Source organism: Nycticebus coucang, chromosome 13 (genome assembly GCF_027406575.1).
Source record: "Nycticebus coucang isolate mNycCou1 chromosome 13, mNycCou1.pri, whole genome shotgun sequence".
NCBI classification, from domain to species: domain Eukaryota; kingdom Metazoa; phylum Chordata; class Mammalia; order Primates; family Lorisidae; genus Nycticebus; species Nycticebus coucang.
In genome coordinates, this window is record NC_069792.1 from 88591642 (window position 1) to 88604810 (window position 13169).

The following is a 13169-nucleotide window of genomic DNA, read 5'->3' on the forward strand; positions in this document are numbered from 1 at the left end:
AGATAGCTGTACCTACATAATGCATAATTCATTACCTCCTCCTCCCCAACAAATTCAGTGGGAATCTATTCATTACGTGCCCTCCAAGTATACGTGGCAATGCGTTGCTGAGTTGTTTTAATCGTTCTAGGCATCATTTGCTTCCTTATACCTCTATCATATATCCCGGTCTACACTGACAGCCCACACACTGAGCGCGAGCCCAGTAAAACCCTTCTTTTCCTCTTTCTCTTCGTGGAATTCATTTTCAAAGCGCTGCCCTTTCCACAGCTTTGAGGAGGAACCCGGCCGCCTGGGACTCGTGTGTCGCGGTAGTGGTTCGCAGTCGCTCCGCCTGCGATGATTTAAACGCGCAGAACAAGAATGCGGTTGTCAGAGTGCTGCGCCAAAGAGAAAGAGAGAGAGGATTTGAGTGAGAGCAAAAGAAAATGGTAGGCGCGCGGTTAATTCATGCCGCTCTCGCACTGTTTACATCCGATAGCCGAAGCGCCGGGCTGCCGAGCTCAGTCTCCTCCTCCCCCTCCCCAAAAGAGCCCCTCCCGGGTTCCCAAAGCCGAGGGCGGGGAACAAGAAAAGAAACCCTCTCTAATCCCCGCCCACCAGCCCTTTATAATAAGATGGTCTGCGGGGCTGAAGACCCCTGAGCTGCGCTGCTCGCGGCCGCCGCCACCCCAGGCTGCGGCCGCGTCTCGCTCGCCTCCTTTCTTAAGAAGGGTAGGGCTTTTCAGAGGCTTGGCGGGAAAAAGCACAGAGGGGAGGGATCCATCTGTTGTATAAAAGCCGGTTCTTGGGGCTTTATCTGACTCGCTGTAGTAATTCCAGCGAGAGACAGAGGGAGCGAGCGGGCGGGCCAGCGAGGGTGGAAGAGCTCAGCGAGCAGAGCCGCTCTCCGGGCGACCGGGAAGGGAGACCGGAGTGAAACGGGGGCTTCGGCTCCGGCCCCGCAGCCCCTACCCCGGCCCTCCCGCGGACTCGGCACCGGCGGTCCGCAACCCTCGCCACATCCAAGAAACTTTGCCCATAGCAGCGGGCGGGCACTTTGCACTGGAACTTACAACACCCGAGCAAGGACGCGACTCTCCAGACTCGGGGAGGCTATTTCGCCTATTTAGGGACACTTTTCCCCGCCGGTGCCCAGGACTCGCTCCTCTGAAAGGCGCTCCTTGCCGCTATTCGGACGCTGGATTTCCATCGGGTAGTGGAAAACCCGGTAAGCACCGGGATCCATTTGTCTTTTAATGTATTAATATAGTTTTTCCTAGCGCTTTAATACTGAGTCGAATGCCCAAATCGGGGTGTCTTTTCTCCCATCCCTGCGCTATTGACACTTTTCACAGAGTAGTTACGGGGTGGGGTGGGGTGGGGGTGATCCAGAACTGGATCTGGGTACAGTGACTTGTCAAGATGCGAGAGAAGACAGAAGAAAAACCGGGGTGCGTTCTGAAAACTAGCCTGTCTACATTGACGCTGACCCCAGGCGGGTCGCGCGTTCCAGCTTTATTGCATTGATTGCCGTTTGGGTTGTAAAGAGGGTTGCTTCGCAGTGGGCAGAGGCCCTCTGCATCGGATGTCCTAGGAATATGGATTACGTATTTCGTGCGTGAGCCAGAGAGCTCCGCGGCAGCTGACTTTCCCCTGGTCTCCGGGAGGGCATTTAAATTTCGGCTTACCGCATTTCTGACAGCCGGAGAGAGACACTGCGGCGCGTCCAGCCGCTGATCCCCGCGGCGATTCTAACACCCCCGTTCCTTTTAAAAAGTTGGCATACGGCTTTTTTAAAGAATAGTAAAATTAGAAGCATTGGTCTCCAGAGGTGTTAGGACCTGATATTGGAGAGGGCGCGGTGAGAGGAGCGGGGAAGCAGGCAATGTCCCTGATTCTCCTACAAGCGTCGATTTTAAAAACTGGAGTGAATCTCCGCACCCAGCCTGGACTCCCGGCTGCCGCCGCCCTCGGGCGTCCCTGACCCCCTGAGATGCGGAGCGACAGCTAAGAGCGGAGCTGGGGTGGGTTACAGAACAGCTGCTATCTCGGCGGGGTGGGGAAGACGCCGGGCTTGGGGCAAGGAATCTCAGCGGGATCTTTGGCGCAGTAACGTCGCCGTATTGAGTGTGGAAGGGAGGTGTCCCTGCTATTATTTAGCACCCTCCTTTCATTTATGGGGGGGGCTGTTAAAGCCCACTCCAGCCGGCGAGAGAAAAGATAAACCGGCAAAGGAAGGAAGGGAGACGCGCTGAGGGTGAGGATGGAGGAGGCGGAGGGGAGAGGCTGGGAGGGGCGGCGGCGCCGGCGGGCGTAGGACCGCGGCGAGAGCTCGAGTGGGAACCGGCTCAGCAGCGCAGAGGGGCCCCTGCGCGGGAGGGAGCCTCCCGCAGCTGCTAGAGCCGTGGCGCCTCTCCCCTTCTCCTTCAGGTGGCGCAAAACTTTGAGCCTTGGGTTTAACAAATTGTATTCCTCAACGCGGCCTTCCGCGGCCTCTTAAGGAGCCCAAGGCCAATTTCGATTCCTTGGCAGCTGCGGGGCTGACTCCCGGGCTTTACGCCACGGACTCCTGGGGGGTGGGGGGGCGTGGGCTCGGCGGGCACTACGCAAATGGTTCACCAAGTGCGTGTCCAAAATAGCAGAGGAATGTCCAAAGCGGGTGAAAAGGCACCCTTTTTTGTCGCCCCCTTACCCGGCCCCTTTGGGGGATAGCTCTGGAAGGGATGTGCTTAGAGACTGTGGAGCGCACTGGGCGCTGCCTCCAGTTTTGGCACCAAAGATATCCCCTTAACTCAAAGGTGTCCCCCTTGTTGTGTGCCCCTCTGGCAGGCTGCCGCGACGATGCCTCTGAACGTTAGCTTCGCCAGCAGAAACTATGACCTGGACTACGACTCCGTGCAGCCGTATTTCTACTGCGACGAGGAAGAGAACTTCTACCAGCAACAGCGGCAGAGCGAGCTGCAGCCGCCGGCGCCCAGCGAGGATATCTGGAAAAAATTCGAGCTGCTGCCCACCCCGCCCCTGTCCCCGAGCCGCCGCTCCGGGCTCTGCTCGCCCTCCTACGTTACCGTCGCATCCTTCTCCAAGGGAGACGACGACGGCGGCGGTGGGAGCTTCTCCACCGCCGACCAGCTGGAGATGGTGACCGAGCTGCTGGGAGGAGACATGGTGAACCAGAGCTTCATCTGCGACCCGGACGATGAAACCTTCATCAAAAACATCATCATCCAGGACTGTATGTGGAGCGGCTTCTCAGCTGCCGCTAAGCTCGTCTCAGAGAAGCTGGCCTCCTACCAGGCTGCGCGCAAAGACAGCAGCAGCCCGAGCCCCGCCCGCGGGCACAGCGGCTGCTCCACCTCCAGCCTCTACCTGCAGGACATGAGCGCCGCTGCCTCGGAATGCATCGACCCCTCGGTGGTCTTCCCCTACCCGCTCAACGACAGCAGCTCGCCCAAGCCCTGTGCCTCGCCTGATTCCACCACCTTCTCCTCATCCTCGTCTCTGCTCTCCTCCACGGAGTCCTCTCCGCGGGCCAGCCCTGAGCCCCTGGTGCTCCACGAAGAGACACCACCCACCACCAGCAGTGACTCTGGTAAGTGGGGCCCCTCAAGGCCTATCAAAAGGGGACACCTTTTGGCCGCTTGGCCACTTCGGGGGACCCTGCCTTTCTCTTTTCCTTGTATTTGGAAGGACCCTGCCTTTCTCTTTTCCAAGAACAAATTTGGCTCTGGGCACTCATCATCTTCGCAACCCCAGGCTTAGTGTTCCCTCCCATTCCTTCCCTTTAGACCGCCCTAGTTGCCAGCCCACCTCCTTCCCTCCCACCCCTCAGGAATTTCTTTGGGGTTTTTAAATCTTCTGGTTTATCTTGCAACTCAATCCACTCCCACTTACCTCCCCTAAGCATTTTAATTGCCCTGGGGGGTGGGAGGTAGGCTGTGAATGAGGATAAGAGATTGATCTCTGGGAGAGTGAATGAATTGCCTCCCTCTTCCCTGAACTTCTGAGAAGTGGGAATTTAATGAACTGAGCATCTGCAAAACCGAGGGGCTGTGGACAGGGGGGCAGGGCTGCCTCTTGCCAATGCAGGAGATAGTGAAAGTGTCCTGGGGGATAGGATGGACTGAGGAGTTGGGACTTTCTCTGCCTATTTTAAACACTTAAATTCAAATCCTTGCCAAAATTTGACTTCTTTTTTCCTTCCTCCATCCTTTAGGACTTTTGGCAAAGAGCTGCAAAACCTTTTTTATTCTATTGCATTCCCAGTAAAATAGGGAGTCTCTAAAGTTATAACTGAGAGATTTACAGCTACCATTTGCAACACTTGAAAGGTTCTTGGTAAAGTCCCTAAAAGTAGGTGGTGTTTGGGAACGTGCTTTACTTTGGGTGTGCCCAGAGCCTCATTAAGTCTTAGGTAAGAATTGGCATCAGTGTCATGCCCTGGTAAATTGTAATTTTTTGTCTGTGCCATAGCCCTAGCTGTCATCCTATTCCCTTTATGACACCACCTTCTTGGAGATAAGAGTAAGGATGGTTGGCTAGATTTGGTCCTTTGGGGAACAATCTCGTCCAGAGTCCTTCCTGACAGATCAAACAATGCATTATAGTTGCACAGCATTAATGTAATTTAGTCACTGATTGTTTTAAAGAAATATTGCTAACTGGGTGATTTCTATTTCCTTTCTTAAAGAGGAAGAACAGGAGGATGAGGAAGAAATCGATGTTGTTTCTGTGGAAAAGAGGCAGCCCCCTGCCAAAAGATCAGAATCAGGGTCACCCTCTGCCAGAGGCCACAGCAAACCTCCCCACAGCCCACTGGTCCTCAAACGATGCCACGTGTCCACCCATCAGCACAACTACGCAGCCCCCCCCTCCACTAGGAAGGACTATCCTGCTGCCAAGAGGGCCAAGTTGGACAGTGTCCGAGTCCTGAGACAAATCAGCAACAACCGGAAGTGCACCAGCCCCAGGTCCTCAGACACCGAGGAGAACGACAAGAGGCGGACACACAACGTCCTGGAGCGCCAGAGAAGGAACGAGCTGAAACGCAGCTTTTTTGCCTTGCGCGACCAGATCCCAGAGTTGGAAAACAATGAAAAGGCCCCCAAGGTAGTTATCCTTAAAAAAGCCACCACGTATATCCTGTCCATCCAAGCAGAAGAGCAAAAGCTAATTTCAGAAAAGGACTTGTTGAGGAAGGGCCGAGAACAGTTGAAACACAAACTTGAACAGCTGCGGAACTCTTGTGCATAAGCTGACCTGTTGGAGGAAGGAACTGGGATCTCATGAATTCTCACTTGGTTACTAAGGGAAAATAAGGAAAAAGGTTCCTTCCCACAGAACTGCGATTTATTACCTATAAACTTATTTCAAAAATGCATGATCAAATGCAACCTCACAACCTTGGCTGGGTCTTAGGACTGAAAGGTTTAGCCATAATGTAAACTGCCTCAAATGGGTGTTCAGGCATAAAAGAACTTTTTTTATGCTTACCATCTTTTTTGTTTTGTTTTTCTTTAACAGATTTGTATTTAAGAATTGTTTTTAAAAAGAATCTTGAGGTTTACTGAATTTTTCTGTGTAAATATGGCCATTAAATGTAAATAACTTTAATAAAACGTTTATAGCAGTTATACAAGATTTCAACCCATGTATGATAAACCATAATTTTTTTTATTTAAGTACATTTTCCTTTTTAAAATTGATTTTTTTCTATTGTTTTTAGAAAAAAATAAAATACTTGGCAAATATATCATTGTGCCAAAGCTTAAGTGTATGTGAGGTTTCTTTTCTTCTTCTCCCTACCCCATTTTCTTTTCATCAATTACAAATTAACAGAATCGGCTCTTAAGAGGATAAAGAGGGGAAAAGATGTTTAAAAAAAAAGGCAAGAGTTTTTCTTTGTTGAAATGGGTCTGGGGGGGCTTAAGGTCTTTAAGTTTTCAGGGGTTATAAGATGCTTCCTGGAGATTGTGATAAGAACTGACTTAAAAGAAGGAAAGGGCAGAAGACTGGTGAGAAGGTTAAAAGTAGGGAAAGGAGATTCCAGAGGTTAAAGATAACAGTTAAGTACACAAAGAAGGTAAGGACTGGGGGGTTGGGAGAAGGTGCAGAAAGAAATCCACTTCAGTGTAGTTAACCAGTGCCAGCCCCTCCCCTCCTTCCTTTCAAACCAGAAGTTCTACCCAGCAAGAGTTAAAGGCGAAAGGGTAAGAACTCCTGCTCCTTCCCTATTGCCACCAGGTGCCAGCTCTTTTATGGAGTTATCACATGAACCTCAAAGGAGCTCTGGGAGGAATGCTACTATTAGCTCTAGTTTACAAATAAGGAAACAGAAAAGCTCTGAAGAGTTATGTAACTTATCTGGGGCCACACAGATAATTAAAACCAGAATCCAGGTTCCATGTCTTTTGAAAACACTTAACCCTTCTCAATCATGCCTGAGCTCATCTTAGTTCTAAAGTACTTGGCTCAGCGCCTGTAGCTCTGTGGCTAGGGCGCCAGCCACACACACCAGTGCTGGCGGGTTCGAACCCAGCCAGGGCCTGCCAAAACAACAATGACAACTACTACAAAAAAAAAAAAAAAAGTACTGGGATTTAGAAAGCTTTGGGGGCCTGATGAACTGACTCAAGTAGTAACAATTTTAAACTATCTGTGTGCCAGGCACTACCCTGAGCATTTCAGTTCTAACTGTAGCAACCCCATGAAGAAGGTACTGTTGATTTCCCCATATTACTGAGGGGAAACTGAGGCACAGAAAGACCCATCTGCCCAAGGTGAACTGATAAGAAATTAAACTAGCCTGTCTACCTTTGACCTGCCCCAGTTTGCCTCTCAACAAGCCGGTAGGAATAACCTGAGTACAGGAGTCACAGTTCAGTGAGGTACATATTTTAAGTTCAACATCTAGGCCTGGTTAGACATCAGTTCCCTTTTTTTTGTTTATTTTTTTTTTTTATTTTATTGCTCATTGTTTTATTTTTCCTTTCACATTGAGAAAGCTACCGCTCATTCACTCCTACCTTAGCCGTTTATTAAATCAGATTCACTGGTGACTCCTGGGAAGAAGCCAGTTAGGAAAATGCTACCGTTCAGATCATAAATAAAACATACCCTTTGTCATGTGAGTCATTATTTTACAAACTACGAACTCCTTTTCCTTCCAACCTCTTTCACACACTCATGACACATGCTCATTATTAGCCCATGAAAAGGCATTTTTGAATATAAGTATTAATTATAAGCCTCTAATAACTCATGGCCCAAACCAGAAATGGCATTGACTACATAGGTAAAGGGATGTTACCATTGCTCTTCTAATTACTTCACCGTCTTAATCTCAGAGTAGGTCTTCAGCTCCCTGAGTTTACTTTGGGATTTTTTTTTTTTTTTTTTTTTGTTGAGACAGAGTCTCATTATGGCCCTTGGTAGAGTGCCGTGGCATCACACAGCTCACAGCAACCTCCAAATCCTTGGGCTTAGGCGATTCTCTTGACTCAGTACTTTGGGATTTTTAATCCACTGCCACCCATAGATCGATACACAATTATTGCCTTTGGCTCTGAATCCTAGAATAATTTATTCAAGGCCTTTATGTCTTTTACTTAATCCTTCTTTTGAGTCTCAAGTCCCACCCTCAAAACTTCAAGCTGTCATGCCATATACCCTAAATTCAAAGGGAGATGCCATCAATAGAAGCTAAGCAGTCCCAAGTGTTACAGAAGTGGAGATGCTCTTAAATGGATCACTCCTTGCCCCTTTATGAACCATGGCTGGAGTGCAGCCCTGAAGTGACTCACTTGGGAACCAGGAAGGTGTTAGCCTGAATTACTATGTCCAGGCAAGCCTTCAGAATAGGAGACTGTTCCTCACTAGAAAAACAACTCCTAATTCCAAATTATCAGGAAAGAATTTTAGGGATGCAGAGGTTGGCTGTGAGAATAGAAGGGAACTGTATCAATGACCTATTAGGCCACTTCTTACTTTTACACAAACAGGGAATAGCTCTGAAAACAGGACAGACGCCAACTTCCTTCCAGAAAGTCAGGATGATCTTACAATACAAATGGCCCCTCCTAGCCAATCTGGCAAGTCTCTGGGGTCTATGCCATTGTATAATCTACATAATAGCCAAGAACTGAAAATGGAAGAAAGGAGCTTGCAACTTAGTCAGGAATATGTAAGAAGGGATACACTGTTCAGGAATAAATGACTTCCAGGAGATTCCTGGGATGGTGATTGTGTTTAGGGATGGAATGTATAAAGAGGAAGGAAGTGTTCTTTGATGCTGCCATTTGGAAGCAACAAAGAAGATAAGATTATAAAGCCAATCAATCAAACTAAAATGAACAGTTTTCACAATCCCAGCCCAATAGTTAGACTACTCATAGCTTGGACATTTAAGTAGATTTCTCTGCTGATTATTTTGACAAACTCTGGCACAAAGTTTGGGAAATAGGACAAAAATGTTGCATTCAGGGGTTTCCTGTGGTTTGTTTGCAATAACATACGATTGGCTCAGTCAATAATTTTTTTTTAGTATACATACTAAGAGCCCCTGAAGCATTTCTTCCCAACAATAAATAGTCCTTAGGCTAGAAAATGCTGAGGGGTGTCTCTCAATCCTGTCTAAAAACATATTATTAGATAGTTTTATAAGACTCCTTAAGATTTAAACCATATAGACTTTGAGTAGGGGGTGGTTAGAGTGCAGTGGCATCACCATAGCTCACAGCAACCTCAAACTTCATAGCTCAAGTGATCCTCCTTCCTCAGGCTCCTGAGTAGCAGGCTTTGGGTTGGGGGTCTGATGGACTGGGCACCATAAAGCCTGGTTTGTTTTTTTCTAGTTTTAATAGAGACCAGTTTCACTCTTACTTAGACTGCGCTTGAACTCTTGACCTCAAATGATGCTCCTGGCTCAGCCTCCCAGAATGCTAGGATCACATGAACTACCCCACCCAGGTTATATTATAGGCCTATTTTAAAGGAGAAAAAGGGTGGAAACAAAGCCAACAGAATAACAGGGACTTATTTCAAAAAAATACAACTGAAGAGACTTTATCAGTCATCTCCAAAGACTTAGCAATAACGCTTCATTGCTCCGGACCCTTTAGGAGAAAACTTAACACTACCCGTAAATTTAGTGGAAAACATCAAGGAGTGTAGGCTGGGCTGGGTGGCTCACTCCTGTAATACTATCACTCTGGGAGGCCGAGGTGGGTGGGTTGCTTGAGCTCAGGAGTTTGAGACCAGCCTAGGCAAGATTGAGACCTCCATCTCTAAAAATAGCCAGGTGGTATGGTGGGTGCCTATAGTCCCAGCTACTCTAGAGGCTGAAGCAAGAAGATCACTTGAGCCCAAGAGTTTGAGGTTGCTGTGAGTTATGATGCCACAGCACTCTACCAATGATGACAAAGTAATACTCTGTCTCAAAAAAAAAAAAAAAAAAATCGAGGATTGCTGGTTTAACCAAACTGACTTGAGGTGTCTCTAGATGACTCTAAGTTTATTTCACTTTTAATTTTATTTCATTCAATATTATTCTACACTAAGCTCTTTAGGAAGACTGAGTTGAGGGAAACAAAGGTTTATGGCATGTAGATCTTCTGAAGTTGAAAGCAGTGTTCTTTGTTTCTAGACAATGGGAGCTCAGCCACAATCCCCAACACTTTCTTCCCATTGTCACCCCTTTAGCACATCGAGGGATAAAACACTTGAGTGCAGTCCAAGGTCTATAGGGGTGGGAAAGGAGAGAGCTCAGAAAGAGAATGAACCTTTTTTTTTTTTTCCTCTCACTCGATTGCCCCAGCTAGAGTGCACGGATGTCATCATAGTTCACCATAACCTCAAACTTCTAAGCACAAGCTATCCTCTTGCTTCAGCCTCCGGAGCAGCTGAGACTATTCGCATGCTCAGCTGACAGTTCTATTTTTTTGCATAGACAGATAGGGTCTTAATATGTTGCTCAAACTGGTCTCAAACTCCTCATTTCAAGCAGTCCCCCACCTCTGCCTCCCAAAAGCGGATTACGGGCATGAGCCACCACACCCTGCCAGGAATAAACCATTGTTACAGACCTCCTATCTTCCAAACCTCCCATCACACTGGACCCCTCAGCAGCCCAGTTGGAGAACAGCTGTTGAATGTGACAGTACTGAAGTTTAGACAAGTGAAATAGCTGGCCCCGACTCACAAAAGTACCAACAATAAAACAATAGTGAGTGGCGCCTGTGGCTCAGAGGAGTAGGGCGCCAGTCCCATATGCCAGAGGTGGCGTGTTCAAACCCAGCCCCAGCCAAAACCTGAAAAAAAAATAGAAATAAATAAAACAATAGTAATAGTAGTTAATGTTTATCATGTGCTAAACACTTTACATGCATTATCTTATTTCATCCCCAAAGCAACTCCTAGAAGGTAAATTCTACTTTTAACATCCATTTTACAAAGGAGGAGACTGAAACTTTAAGAGATTAAGGCACTTGCCTGCATTCATGGAGCTAGCAAAATGGTTAAAGCAGGTATTATCTCTTCAGTCATAAATGTCTGGTGAGTTTGAGGTTGCTGTGAGCTATGTCGCCATGGCAGGCTACCCAGGGTGACAGAGTGAGACTCTGTCTCAAAAATCAATCAATGAATCAATCAATGTCTGTTGAGCACCTGGGCCATACTGTATGGGGGGGAGTGGAGGAGAGGGGTTCTGAGACGAGATATCAAGGTAAATGAAACAGACCAGGTCCTGGCTCTGAGAGGCTTATGGTCTAGTACAGAATACAGGAGACAGGCAACTAGATTCTATTTTAAAAACACTTTCACAGTTTACTACATACCAGGAAGGAGTTTAAGCTTTGAAGATCTATCAGGAAGATCTATCAAAGGAGTGTCAAAGTCAACAGCAAATACAGCAAGATGGTGGTAAAGGGTCCTTTAGAATGAGCCATATGGAGGCGTCTTCCTGGCCACACGTTCTCCCCAGTGGGATGGCAGCCCTGTCCATCCAGGACCTTCTCCTCATTCTCGTCATTCAATTCATCACCAGGAACATTTGCCCAATAGCTTCCCCAGTGCCTTCTCCAGGAATTCCTTATCTTCTCCAGGAGTTCCCAAAGTGTTTCTAGGGCCAGTAATATGCCTATCCCCTATGAATGTGTTGCAAATGCAGATAGATAGTCTGAATTAGAATCTCAGAAGATGGGGCCCAGAAAACTGTTTCAACAAACCCTGGAGAGCCTGATGAAGTTCAAGACCCTTAACTTCTCCATCCCAGTAATCTTTCTGAATCACAGGTAAGATTATGCACCTCTCTGCTTAAAACTCTTCAGGGGGTTCCTGCTACCCTCTGAAACATTGTTTATTCACTAGCCAGCCATCTGCCAACACTGCAGCTGATCAGCCTGACACGGTCTTATTCATCCTTTGTGCCTCACCTTCTAGTAGTCTCTAACTTCCAGACAAGATTCTAGAGGATACTAAGACTGCCTGTGATAATATTCCTCACTTGTTATGAAAATCGCCTGTCCTGACTAGTAGATCTACTCCTTGAAGAACAGAACCACACACATCTTATTCATCAGTGAATCCTCAAAGTGCTGAGATAAGTGTTCAATATCTACTAGCCACTCAATAACTCTTTGATAAATGACTGAATAGAGAGCCATGTTGGTGGTGGTGATGGGCCCTGAATGTAAGTAGCACAGAATGTGGAAGCAAAGTTTCTGGACCACATTTCAAGAAAATTAGCTGGGAAGGAAAAAGATGAACATATCAAGTCAAAGCAAGGACCTTTATTCAATCTTATTTGCTTGATTAGATTTGTATTTTGTGGGTTAAGGCTCGACAGAAGAGATAATTAGGTTCCATGCTGATGTCAGGAAGCTGAGAGCGAGAGAATCGAAGCCACTGGAGAAAGGAGGACGATGTAGCCAGCGACATCTCCAGGGCAGTTTCCATCTGTCAGTCCAGCGCCCAGGGCCTTCAACTGTGTGCGGAATGTGACTGAACTGAGATGAGAAGGAATGCATTCCTGAACCTGGCTGTCCTCCAGATATTGATTCTTCTAAGTAGTGATTCAAAAGCCACCTGGTTCCTCTTCTCCTGGCTCCCAGAGCCCTCTACTCTTCCACTGTCATGGGGCATGTTCATGTGTTCTTGGGTGGAAATAGCCTATTTTAATTCTTTTTCTCCCTTATTAGACTCCTTGAGGACAAGGACTACACTTTTCTCTTTCATCATTACTTCCTGATGACCAGGGATAATACGTGGTACATGAAATTTTGTTGAATAAATGAATAAGTACATGTGTATAAATGAATAAATAACTGCATGCATTTGCCATATATTTTAAGTTTCCACTTTCTGAGGCTGTCGATATTTTTTACTTCACTCAATCCTACACTCTGGGACGGTGCCTGTGGAGTACCAGCCCCATATACCAGAGGTGGCAGGTTCAAACCTGGCCCTGGCCAAAAACTGCAAAAAAAAAAAAAAATCCCATATTCTGTACTCAGCTCAGACCAAATCTCTTCCCCCTCTAATTCATTCCAGACAGTAGAATCCTCAGCAGCTTCTCTGAGTCTGTCAGTCTCTCGAGATTACGAGTGATAGAAGTTAGCACAAATCAAAAGCAAAACAAAAATTGCATATTTTAATTTATATAACCGAAAAGCATTTAGTTTGTATAACTGAAAATGGATAACTCAATCTAGGATCTTACACAACAGCTTGAGGATTCTCTCTACAGCTTCATCTGAATCAGGATCTATTTCCTCACCTGGGGCAAAGATAGCTACCAACAGCTAGAGGCTTACATGGGGTCCTCAAAGAAAGAAAGAGAGCCCCTCTTCTCCCCCAAGGCAAGAGCCTCAATTGGTTTTCTAAAGTCATGTGCCTACCCTCAGGCCAGTAGGTCAGTCTGTTCCCAGTCCTGCTAGAAGGATAATATTTGGGCCATGTAGAAAGACAATTTCTCAAAGGAAAAAAATAGGGACCCAGAAAGGAATAGATGTTCTTCAGATTGTGTCTTTGGGTAATTGTGGTGCTAAGTTCCTGAGAATACAAAGAATGTAGCCCAGCTGTTTCAGAAACCTGCTTTTCAGAATCACTCAAGTATCTTCTTGTAAAATAAAGATTCCCAGGGTCGGCTTCAGAGATACGAAACCAGAGGGTCCAGAGCATGGAGTCTTGGG

The 13169-nt window shown here is 46.9% G+C and overlaps 1 protein-coding gene and 1 pseudogene across 1 annotated transcript; both read left to right on the forward strand.

Annotated features, from left to right (window-relative positions):
* The first annotated feature begins 386 nt into the window (after positions 1-386).
* LOC128563810 (uncharacterized) lies at positions 387-1210 on the forward strand (annotated as a pseudogene).
* On the forward strand, positions 1187-5753 carry MYC (MYC proto-oncogene, bHLH transcription factor). The gene is made up of 3 exons (XM_053559296.1): positions 1187-1210; positions 2812-3574; positions 4673-5753. The coding sequence occupies exons 2-3, from the start codon at positions 2824-2826 to the stop codon at positions 5233-5235; spliced, it is 1314 nt and encodes a 437-aa protein (XP_053415271.1). The 5' UTR covers positions 1187-1210; positions 2812-2823; the 3' UTR covers positions 5236-5753.
* The last annotated feature ends 7416 nt before the right edge of the window (positions 5754-13169 follow it).